The sequence below is a fragment of the Antennarius striatus genome, chromosome 4 (assembly GCF_040054535.1).
Source record: "Antennarius striatus isolate MH-2024 chromosome 4, ASM4005453v1, whole genome shotgun sequence".
Classification (NCBI taxonomy): domain Eukaryota; kingdom Metazoa; phylum Chordata; class Actinopteri; order Lophiiformes; family Antennariidae; genus Antennarius; species Antennarius striatus.
Window position 1 is genome coordinate 21,920,649 of NC_090779.1, and position 11,571 is coordinate 21,932,219.

Consider the following 11,571-nt stretch of genomic DNA (forward strand, 5'->3'; position numbering starts at 1 on the left):
TCTCCACTGGAAACACAGTGATGTCTATACAGTATATCTGAAAAGTAAAGTAACACAACACATGGTTTTGCATAGTTTGGGTAATAGTTCAAATTTCACCCCTTATTGGTGTCAGGTAGGGTTAAAGGTTTGTCGTCTGGCTGATGGGAGCGTCAGACAGGTCTAATGTAAGACTGGTCTTCAGTATCTGGTTGTTCTTTGTCTATTTACAGGTGTCAATAAAAAAACCTCAAGTCCCACCATACAGGTGTGTATCCCAGCCTGCCAGAATGTGTGATATAATTATTAATCAGAGCACACACGAAATACTGATGACAAATGTAAACAATAAAATCCCCAACAGTCCTGTTTAGCTGGTCTGATTCATAGCAAAGTTATTTATTTAATCCAATTATTTTTGATTGCTCATTTTTCATTTACGATCTGGATCTAAATGAAGATCCATAAGCAATTAGAATATGAAAAGATATTTATTCAACATTCCAAATGGTTGAATTACAGACGGAATGTTTTGACAAGTGTTTCAAGACTCAAAGCAGTCGTTTCCTCCCTAGTCTGTGTCAAAACCTGCAAATCAAAGCAAACCAAAGATGTATCAATTGATTGATCAATCAGTCAGCAGACACAAATGATCATATCGCGAAAAAAACCCCAAACCCAAATGCATTCAAAAAGCTCCTGATTAGTTTATTGAGGATATTAAATATAAATATCAGTAACACAAAAAAGGGACAAACAGGAAGTGATGAGGACGCCTGCAGGATCACATGTGAAACCATTCTAAGTTTATTTAAACAGATGAATTAATGTGTGACGCACCGTCTCCTCCTGTCTTTTATTCATATGAAAATATAAAATAATTCAACAAGTCATTGATATAGACAAATATAAGCTGTGGAGACATTTCAATATCTTATTTCAATATGAGGAATAATGAGTCTGTGTTTCTCTGAGAATCAGGAAGCAGCAGAATGAACATTTTGGTTCTGCTTATTGATCACAACTTTTAAATAGAAATAATACAAAACATTCTTTTGTAAATAAATACTAAAACTCTACACTTGTGTAGATTTATCCCATCCATCAGCATCATCAACATCGGCCCAGAGTGGTCCCCGCCATTGTAGCGGTCTTCAAGATGCAGGTAGAGCTGCATAATTACTCAGTTAAATATGTATTTTACCTTGTACATTATCTTGATGATGTTTATCTTTTTTTTTCAGGAATCTGGACTTGGAATCAGCTCAGATAATGGTTTAAAAAAAGACAAATTGCCTGCCAATCAGAGGATGAGCTTATACAAACATCCATCTGTCCATTCAGCATGAAGACATTGATCAACAAAGGGGATGAGCTCTCGTCCACCTGCTAGATCCGATAATGTCATTGTTTAATTTCTCTCAAATCAGAGATTAAATCCAGTGTCCCACAATGACGACTCCTTTGAACCCCACCCACCCCTAAGAATCTTCAGGTCGTTTAAATCTGTAGAATCATTTTCAAAATGACTAAAACACTGATTTTTCCTTCATCTGAGGTTATGATGCTACTAAGTGTGCAGCTCTCCTTTGTGTCCCAGGCGATGTTCACATCCAGATCTCCGTCTCCACCCAGCCCGTCTCTATGGGACCAGGTTTTGGTCTACATGAGGGCGTTGAGGTGTCCAGAGTGTCCAACGGTGTTGAGCATCAGCGCTCTCTGGTCCAGCACCTCCCTCTCCCGTCCCAGCGTCACTCTCTCCTGCTCCACCAATGCTCTGTCCCGCTCCACCGCCGCCCTCTCCCTCTCCAGCCACAGCCTCTCCGCCTGCACCGCCGCCCTGTCTCTCTCCACAGACTCCCTGTCTCGCTCCACCATCTCCCTCTCCCGCTCCACCGCCGCCCTCTCCCTCTCCACCATCTCCCACTCCCTCTCCAGTCCCTGCAGCGGCCCGTCGCACGCCTCCGAGCTGCGCTGATTTTGCTCATCGGCGGAGTCCACGAACACCTCCTGTCTGTAGTCCGAGGTGGGCGTGGTAGGAGGGGGTGGGGCATGTCGGGAGCGGTGTCTGGGGGTGGGGTCCGGATTCTGCTCGTCGTCCTGGGTGACGGGGGTGAGGAGGGGGGCGCTGCTAGTCAGACGGCCCTCCATGGCTTCATTCATCAGGTGGAACCACGGCCAGGAGGAGGAGCCCTCCGCCACGGTCTCCATCCCCGCAGGAGGATACTTCAGATCCTGTATGGAGGAGGAGGAGGAGATAAAGTAAAGAGAAGCTGCCTCACGTCCACACTTCAGCAGTGACAACAGCTACTGGTCCCAGTCAACCAAGATCTGTTCATATTTACAGTACATGAGAGTATTTGAGAAATTGAGCATCACACACATGAAGCGACTATCTTTTAGCATTTAGTCCCTTCAGAGATTAAATAACCTGTAAAGAGATTAATCTGAGATTAACAGTGATGTTAGCATTAGGCTACCTTGTACCTCCTCTTCAGATTGTCCCACTTCTTTGCCATCTGATAAGTGGAGACTTTCCCTTGCAGCCCCAGCTCCTTCAGGATGGCCCTGAGGGAGTCAGGAAAAACGTTAGGCCAGCCAATGAGAAGCAGGCATTCCACCAGCTGTTAGCGCTCAATACAAGCCTCACTTCCAGGCAGCTTTAGCAGCATTTCTTCTCCCGGTGAATAAAGTCTCATTAGCAGCTCGAAGTTTAATCATCCTCCTCGTGTCCTGGTCCGACACTGGGAGCAGGGAGAGAGGGATGGAGACTGTTAATGAACATCAACGTCCTGTGACGTCATCATAATGAGCAGCAGTCACATCAAATCAAGTGTCCAAGAGGTTTATTTTTCTTTACAGTTCTGTTTGTTTGGATGTTCTAACTTCCTGTTTAATGGCTGATTAACATGTTAACTCTTTTCAGCCAGTAGAGATGATCATGGATCAGAGAGAATCAGTCTCACTTTTATACGAGAGTTCTGAGGGCGTGGAACACTCCTCCCCGCTGGCGTCGATGTACGTGACGTTCCCGTCGGCCTCGGCGTTGTCTCCGCCCACCATGCTCTCCAATTCCGACATGCTGCTCCTCTCCGCCAACATCCCGTCTCTGTCGGTGGGCGGAGACGAGCCGAAGATGCCGTCCTCCTCGCTGCTCCAGATGGGAGCCACTCTGGGGGCTTTCCCCACCAGCCGTCCCTCTAGAGCGTCGCTCATCAGCTGGAACCAGGGCCAGGAAGCTGGGTTGGTCTGGCCCTCCATCCCCCGAGGGGGAAACTTCAGGTCCTGCACAGACAAACCTTCAGTTCATCCACTGCAGAGATTGATTGTCAGATTGATCATTAATGGAATAACCGTTTCATTTATTGCTGGAGCAACATTCAGTAGCTCAAACCTTGAATTTGGTCTTCAGGTTGTCCCACTTCTTGGCCACCTGGTCGGGCGTTATTTTCCCCGTCAACCCCAACTCCTTCACGATTCCCCTGTGGACAAAAACAACGAATTACAGCAGTGAATGCTTAGCTGCTACAGCTAACGTTAGCTTGCGTGGCTAGGGTCTCCACCTCCAGGCAGGTTTGGCAGTGTTCCTCCTTCCAGTGAACAGAGACTCGTTCGCAGCTCGTAGCTCAATCAGCCGCCTGGTGTCCTCCTCGGTCACTGCAAATAAAATTACAGGAATTTACTTGTCAGAATTATGTAATAGCAGTGCTGAAAAACATAGATTCCCAAAGACTGGTTTGCAATCCGTTGATAAGTTAGCAAAAAATGTTATTTGGGTCACAAAATAAAACAGTTGTGATTCTACTTATCTATCATTCTAGATTTACAACTGTAGTACACCTTCCAGCCACATGAGAGCTCCTTTCATGGCATCACAGATGATGGAGACATCAGATTTTGAAGTTTGTTGCTGTTGCTCATCAATAAATTGAATATTTTTACTATCTGACATCACAAGACAAACACTGGACCTGCTGGTCTTTCAGCCATACAACTTAATTTATTGAAAAATTAGATTAAGACATTACAAAAACGTATGACTTCTTTTACATCAACACTGTCCCATCAGATCCGTTCTTACATTTGTAGGTGAACTCCATCCGATGCAGGTCTCCCAGAGCCGTGGACCCGTTCTTCTCTTCGTTATCAACCAGCAGGTCCATCTCAGACTCCGTCAGGAACTCAGCCATTCCACCTCGGCTCCGACGAGCTCGCTTCTTGGGCGTCGGCGACAGTGGCTCGCAATCTTCGTCTTCATCCTCAACGATAGGAGTGAGGATTGGAGCGGCTCCAGCAAAGCGTCCCTCCATGGCGTCGTTCATGCGGTAGAACCAGGGCCAGGAGCTCGGGTTGGTCTCCACGCCTCGAGCGGGAAACTTGAGCTCCTGGTAGACAGAACACAGATCGATTAAAATTAAACGTGTTTCATCTGAACAAACAAAAGGATGTCATTTATTTAAGTCTGCAGTGAAGGGGGTGAAAGTCAGACAATCATAGGTCAAAGGTCATTAATATAACTTTGGATTTTGTGCTGTTGGGTCAGTGGAATGATGACATCATCTTTGGTTGATGTGTTCAGAGAAGAACCTTTACTCACACCACAGCATGCACCCGACATCCCAGCGTCTGACGCAGGACCTACCTTGTACCTCCTCTTCAGGTTGTCCCACTTCTTTGCTAACTGATCTGTAGTCAGCTTCCCCTGAAGGCCCAGCTCATACAGAATGGCCCTGTAGCCAATGACAGAAGGGTTGAGTCTCACCTGATGGAGGTTAGACCAACTGGATGAAGATTGACACAAAAATGTTTTCTTATGAACTTCAAAAAAGACAATGAAGAGGACCATAAAACCTTTCTGATTGGACCACAGCACGATGCAAAAACTCTTTTAGTCTTGGATCAGAACCATCCTGACGCAAAACCTGCTGGGGCCTGGTCTGATCTCTAATTAAACAGAAACTATTTCTTACATCAGCCGCCTGTCAGCTGACAAAACCAAACATCCTCTAATATTGACCAGAACCACGTCTGTCATTGAACAGCTCCTGTTTAATAAAGTTAGTCCCAGTATAATATTTTACCGATTACTTTGAAGACCCTTCAAGGCCTCTTTTCTGGATAAGTTTTCAAACTCGAGTACCATGCAGGTATTTTGAAATCATTGGAAATAAGACTTTGAGAAAATCTGCACAAGAAAACCTGGTCTGCTAATTCAGCGGCTGCTTTAATGGTTTTACAGGAAATTTAGCTTCACTTGATTGATATCATTGATACCTGGGTTCATTTTTTGACTCCTGTGAAACGCATTTAACAGTTTTTCACAAATAAAATTAAAAATCAATATTATTGTCATCATTATTACTCATTAAATGCGCAGGAGGCTCTGGTCCAGGCAAAGGGACTTAAATATTCTTCATTTTTAACATAATGAACAAAAATGTGAAACAATAAAATAACACAAACACCATTTTGAACTGTGCTCTGTTTTAACCAGCCTCACAACTGACAGGAATCTGCTCTAGACCAGGACCAGGACAAGGACCAGGACCAGCTAGTGGCCTCAGAATAAAACAGCAGTCTGAAACGTGACTCACCTCCATGCAGGTTTGGCTGAATGTTTCCTGCCTGTGAAGAGCGCTTCATTAGCAGCTCGAAGTTTGATCATTCTTTCAGTTTCTGGTTCAGTCACTGTGAAGATGAGGAAGCGTTTTAGACATGATGGATGTCACAATCAGAAAATAAATACACTGAATAATAATATCTATAGAATCAATGTAGCTGAGCTCGATCTTAGAGTAATCGTAACAGAAATCAATGATGTGGGAAAAGGATGCGAAGTATTAATGACATGCACGATTCCAGCGCACATGTGGAACAGCATGTGACACAAAACATCTCAAAGTCTCACTCAAGTAAAGTAACTTGAGTAAATGTATTTAGTTACCTTCATTCAGAGCTAATAACACGGTTCACCACAGTAAGTATGGTCCTACTTTTATAGGAGCACTCGGACATCCTCCGCCAGCCCATGGGTACTCCCTCTGAGGGAGGGGTCTCTGTGTGCGCCGTCCCATTCTCCGCTGTGGTTTCTGCGGTTGCCATGTCTTCCATCTCCGTTTTGATGAGGAACTCCAGGATGTCCGTGTTTTCCTGGCTCTGGGTTTGCTGGCTGTTACAGCGGTGTCCAGCGCTGCTGCCGGTCTCGGGGCTCAGCACCAGGCTGCTGTTGTACAGCCGACCCCGCATGGCTTCATCCATGATGTGGAACCAGGGCCACGACTCCACGATGCCCCCGATGTTGTCCTGGCCTTGGTATGGCTGCTTCAGGTCCTGGAAAATACAGCAGAACTTGTAGACATCCGGGTTCTGCTCTACATGTGTGGCTGGACTAAACCAGACTTTGAAAAAAATCTGACTCTCTAACAAAAAATCTGAACAGACAGATCATCAAAGATCATCATCATATAACGTCATCTAAAAGTGTCACATCTGTGAGAAGTACTTTGTTTGGTACCTATTCCGTTATCCATGTTATATCGATCCCATAGTGAATGGTACCAAACAACAACTTAAAGACTCATTTCTATCAGAATAATAACATCAATACGAAGACGTTTCTTTTCAGCCCACAAAATAACAGCAGCACAGAGTGACTGTAGACAGAAGTGAATGAACCACATAACAGTCCATCAGACCCTGGAGGTGATCTGGATCATCAACTTTTCATCAGATTAGTTTTTAAAAGATTCTTTACCGGTGTGGGACGTAACTAGATTTAACCACTACCTTCATTGATAACCTCTACAACGATTTAACAAAACAACCAAATGATGCCACCCTCAGATTAGAGTGATCTGGATCTGCTGATCTGAACATTTAAAATGACTCTTGTGTGGTAATAAATAGTACAGTACTGGTAAAGACTGACTTGAGATCAGATTGCCTCCTTACCTTGTATTTTGTCCGCAGGTTGTCCCACTTTTTAGCGATCTGGTCTGCTGTCAGCTTGCCTTCCAGCCCCAGGCCCTTCAGGATGGTGCTGAGGATGACACCAGGGTCAGTTTGGAGGAGGCACACCAGTAGGGCTGGTGACAAAAACAAACATACCTCCAGGCTATCTTAGCAGAGTTTCGTTTCCCAGTAAACAGAGCCTCGTTGGATGCCCTAAACTCAATCAGCCTCTTTACATCCTCCTCAGTCACTGAAGGGGTCAAAGGTCAAAAGCTACCATTACTGATAACTTAAACCTTTTCAGGTACCAGAAGTGCATAATAACTTACTTTTGTAAGAGTTTTCTGGGAACTGAGGCAGCGGGTTCAGGACGGAATCCATTGTTATCATGTAGGAAGAGAAGCAGCCGGGGAAGGAGGAAGGAAGGAGGGAAGGAAGGAATCAAGGGTGTTCAGGCCCGACGCTAACCGTCCGAGCTAACGCATCCTGTGGGTTAACCAGTGCTGTTCCTCCAACAGCAGCTCTGGTCCAGCCATCGTGTTCGCCAGCCCGGGTGGAGGTTTAACCCCGACCCGGTGACGGTTAGCGGTCCGCACCGAGGCTGACTCTCAGCCAAGCTAACGGCAGCAGGATGCTAGCTACTACTGCTAGCTAACCCAAACAAACGCACACAGGTTTCCCGCCAGTCAACGACGCCGTTTCCTGTTAGCTCGACTTATTTCTGACATCCTCTATTTGAATTTATTTATGCCATCATCCCTGAACCGGTACATAAACCCGATATGAGTGCCCGGAGCCCCGCCACCGTTTTCTCTGCTTTCAGGGTGCGTTCGTTTACTGTACCCTGGGCTGCCTTCCGTCACGTGATCAACAGCTCGGCAGAGCGGAGAGTTAAAGACTACTAAAACTTCAGTAATACAGTCCTGCCTTTTACACTTTGTTGCATACAACATTTCAAACACTGTTTTTAGTTGTTCTAGTTTGTTTAAATTATTACAGTACTGTAGTTTAGTTTTTTTTCGATTTAACTCAACAGTCATGTACGTAAATACAATTTTGAGGTATTTATATTGTATTGTTTTTCCCTTTATCTTACATCATACCCAGAATCAGCTTTATTGGAAAACATACATTTGGCAAATTTTTTAATTCCTCTTTTACCATACAGGAGTTGACAAAACAACAAGGAACAACTAAGTGACTTTACAGAATAAATAGAACTTTATATTTACAACAAACATTCACCTCAAGGCAGCTGTACATCACAGTATATGAGGGTGTAATAGGAAGAGTTAACACAAAATCTAAGTTTAGTCATCACTTCATCTCCATGCTGATAGAAAGCTTCACTTTCTTAGTACACCAAACAGTTCTGGGGATTGACAGCAAACCAGAGTTGCACCCTTCTCCAAAAAACAAAAACTGGAGAAGATGGAGACTATCTGTGAAATTTCCTCTGGGATTATTAAAGTATCTATCCATCTATGTATCTATGTATCTATCTATCTATCTTAAAAAGTAAGAGAAAATATGGAATCAGTCTTTACTCTTCAGTAGTTTAGCAGCATATTATAGGAGCTTCTTGGACCCATTTATTCTTTGTTTTTTAAAATAGTCTCCATCTTCATCGAAATGTTGCCTCAACAAGGTCAAACAGTTTTTATGAACATATGAAGAGGCCCTGACAACAGGAATAAGTTATCAGATCAGTTTATCCTTTTTTTACATAAAGTGTCGCTATATGATGCAGAACAAAACGCCCAAATCTCACAGTTTCTCAACAAGCTTCTGGAACAAAGACACCAGTCTCTGCCTCGTCTCCAGCTGGTCCTGATCCAGGTCTGCAGCCATCAGGCTCTGATAAATCCTCGTCTGAAGTAAGACCTCCTTCTCTGTTGTCATCTCAACCTGATCTCCATCCAGAACCCTCCTCTCCCTCCTCAGCACTGATCTGTCTCTCTCTAAATCCTCTCTGGCTCTGTCCAGAAACGCTCTGTCTCTCTCCAGAAGAGCTCGGTCCCTATCCAGAAATGCCCGGTCTCGATCCAGGACCACCCGGTCTCTCTCGACCACTGCTCTGTCTCTTTCCACAGCGGCTCTGTCTTGTTCAATGGCTTCTCTGTCTCGCTCCAGGTTGACCATGTCTCTGTTGAGTAGCTCTCTGTCTCTCTCTAGAGACATCAGCTCTCTGTCGAACTCAGCCTGCTCATTCTCCAGAAGTTGCCTCTCTTTGCGCAGCTCCAGCAGCTTCCTGTCCACCTTGGCTGCTGCTTCAACCATCTTCCTGGATATGGAGGGTGTCTTGTTGGTCTCTGTGGAGCAGTCAGGCAGCAAGGTGCCAAACATCATGGCAGGCTGGCTTTTGATCGTCATAGGTTGAGTCTCCATTAAGACTCCTCCGGCTGCAACAATCTCCACTGGTGATACAGATTCATTCAGGTCCGGGACCTCCCTCAGCATCCCAACGCCCTCCAGAGGACCAGCCTGAACTGGCATCAGCTCAGACAAATCTCGTTCTGTGTTGTGGAAGTCAGGAGGACAGGTTGAATTGTGCTCCTCTTCCTCATCCAGCAAGGACGGCTCGACGATGGTGGCTGTTCCAGCCAGATGGCCACTGATGGCTTCATCCATCAGCTGGAACCAACGCCACGAACTGGGATTGGTTGATGTCTCCATTCCCTCTGGAGGGTTCTTCAGTGTCTATGAAGAAGGGGAACATCAGAAGTTTAAGGTATACAATTTTATTTAAGGTTTGTTTTCATCAATAGTTTTCTTTTAGTATATTTATTTTTTGTGAAACACAGCAGCTTCATTTCATTAATGATTTAAATCTCCAACCCGTTGAAAGAATCCAATGTTATTGAATTATCCAGGTTCACAAAATGAATCATTCCAACTCCATACTCTAAATTGTAATAGTTTGGATAGTTTAACAATTCAATTATCCTTTCTGTGCCTAGAAAATACACCAGAATGTAATATCTTGACTGCAGCCCCAGACTTCCTGCACCAACCTTGACTTAAGGAAACGTTTCTGAGATCCACAGGTGTATTTTGGTTTTGTCTCGTTCACCCCGTTGAAAGATATGAGAAGGACTGACCTTATACTTTTCTTTCAAGTTGTCCCACTTCTTCTTGAGCTGCCGTGCTGACAACATGCCCTGAAGCCCCATCTCTCTCCTGATGGCCCTGCCGCAGAGATAAGACTTCATGTAGAGCGATGACGATGGTGATGTGGTAGGAGCGACTGTGGTGACCGCAGAGCCCATTTAAAAGTCTCCAAATATCAAACACACTTAGATTTGGTCAACAGTTCCTTATTGAAGTTGCACACAATTAAATGGAGACACAGTTTTTGTTTTGTGCATCATCAGTCACTTTGCTTGCAATTTCAAATATTTTTGGATCTTTATTATTTATAATTGTTTTAAAGGTTAAGTTCTCACTGTACTATACAGTAGAAGCTAAAATATCACCTGAGTAGGTTGCACTAGTTCCTTTGCTGGTTCACACAGCTAGATGGGACTGCAAGAAGGAGCACAACCGCTCCTTGTCTCTGGATTTTAAAGTGTTACGATGCAGAGATCTTGAGCTTCTTTAGCTTTGAGGCTACAGTGAAGCTTTTGACCGAAAAGCAAATGATGTAAATGATCTTTTAAAGGGAAATGGTAACTCAGCTGTACAAAGTAAGGCATTGTGAAAACACCACAGAAGATTTCATGCACACTAAGTTCTTCACAATTAAAATGATGCACAAACATCTGCCTGCAAGGAAGCTTGAGGTTCAGTATCTGACTAGTTAAAAATCATGGAGGAAACAACTGACCTCCAGCCTCTCATGGCAGAATGCCTTCTCCCAGTGAAGATGGCAGCATTGGTGGCACGAAGTTGTATCATCAGTCTGATGTCTCTGTCTGTCACTATGGAAACAGACTCATCAGTCTAAATTCAAAGTATACATGGACATGCACGTCTGCACACACGTCACTTTGTAAGTGTGTGAGAATTCTTTTTTGTTTGTTTTTTGTTCATAAACTTTGAACTGGAAACTCCTCCCTGGACCCTAACTGTCCTTTTCCTTTGAACACACATTTGTATCAGGTGATCAAACTCTTCCATTTTGCCTGATATCATTGATATCTAAAATCTTCCTGCATCACTTCAGCATGTTTCTAAAACACCGCAATAAACTTTGGGCTGTCTTCTGCTGGCCAAGCTCTCGTTGATGCAGCAAAAGGGGTTCAGAAGATGCACAAGGTTTAGTTTGGGGCCACAAATACTGTAAATTATTATTAGTTATAATTATTACTCACGTCAAAAGATCATGTAGTGATGCTTATATTTCTCTTGGTGCAATATATCGTCTATTACGCAAGCGGGATGGCATACTTTGATAAAGCTGAAATTATTTAATGTTAACCAAAAACATTTAGCTTCACGGCTAAAATTTGCATCACCTGACAGTTTCTGGACAACAAAAATTACCGAGTGGTTTTGAGTCTATTCCTAAAACAATATTAAAAGCGTTGCTATTTACGTTTGTGTACAGTATGTGTTTAATTACATTTCATTTTTAACTTACTTCTATACGTGTTGGCCATTTTAAACGTTTTCAAGTCCTCCATACTGAAATCCAAACAT

At 43.9% G+C, this 11,571-nt stretch overlaps 2 protein-coding genes across 6 annotated transcripts; both read right to left on the reverse strand.

Moving 5' to 3' along the window:
- Positions 1-662: 662 nt before the first annotated feature.
- LOC137593772 (protein Daple-like) lies at positions 663-7,779 on the reverse strand. 2 transcript variants are annotated; one of them, XM_068312759.1, is made up of 13 exons: positions 7,260-7,779; positions 7,087-7,180; positions 6,931-7,018; positions 5,973-6,309; positions 5,574-5,667; positions 4,622-4,709; positions 4,061-4,364; positions 3,543-3,636; positions 3,374-3,461; positions 2,946-3,264; positions 2,630-2,723; positions 2,460-2,547; positions 663-2,214 (listed from the first exon to the last, which is right to left on the reverse strand). In XM_068312759.1, the coding sequence occupies exons 1-13, from the start codon at positions 7,318-7,320 to the stop codon at positions 1,642-1,644; spliced, it is 2,322 nt and encodes a 773-aa protein (XP_068168860.1). In that variant the 5' UTR covers positions 7,321-7,779; the 3' UTR covers positions 663-1,641. The 2 variants fall into 2 exon arrangements, with proteins under 2 accessions (XP_068168860.1, XP_068168861.1); XM_068312760.1 differs by lacking the exon at positions 7,087-7,180.
- A 294-nt stretch (positions 7,780-8,073) lies between these two features.
- Positions 8,074-11,571, reverse strand: LOC137594204 (uncharacterized protein alr4393-like). 4 transcript variants are annotated; one of them, XM_068313536.1, is made up of 4 exons: positions 11,513-11,571; positions 10,757-10,850; positions 10,032-10,119; positions 8,074-9,630 (listed from the first exon to the last, which is right to left on the reverse strand). In XM_068313536.1, exons 1-4 carry the CDS (start codon positions 11,553-11,555, stop codon positions 8,698-8,700), a joined length of 1,158 nt encoding a protein of 385 aa, XP_068169637.1. In that variant the 5' UTR covers positions 11,556-11,571; the 3' UTR covers positions 8,074-8,697. The 4 variants fall into 4 exon arrangements, with proteins under 4 accessions (XP_068169637.1, XP_068169640.1, XP_068169638.1 ...); XM_068313539.1 differs by lacking the exon at positions 10,757-10,850 and having other exon boundaries at positions 11,513-11,549; XM_068313537.1 differs by lacking the exon at positions 11,513-11,571 and having other exon boundaries at positions 10,032-10,207.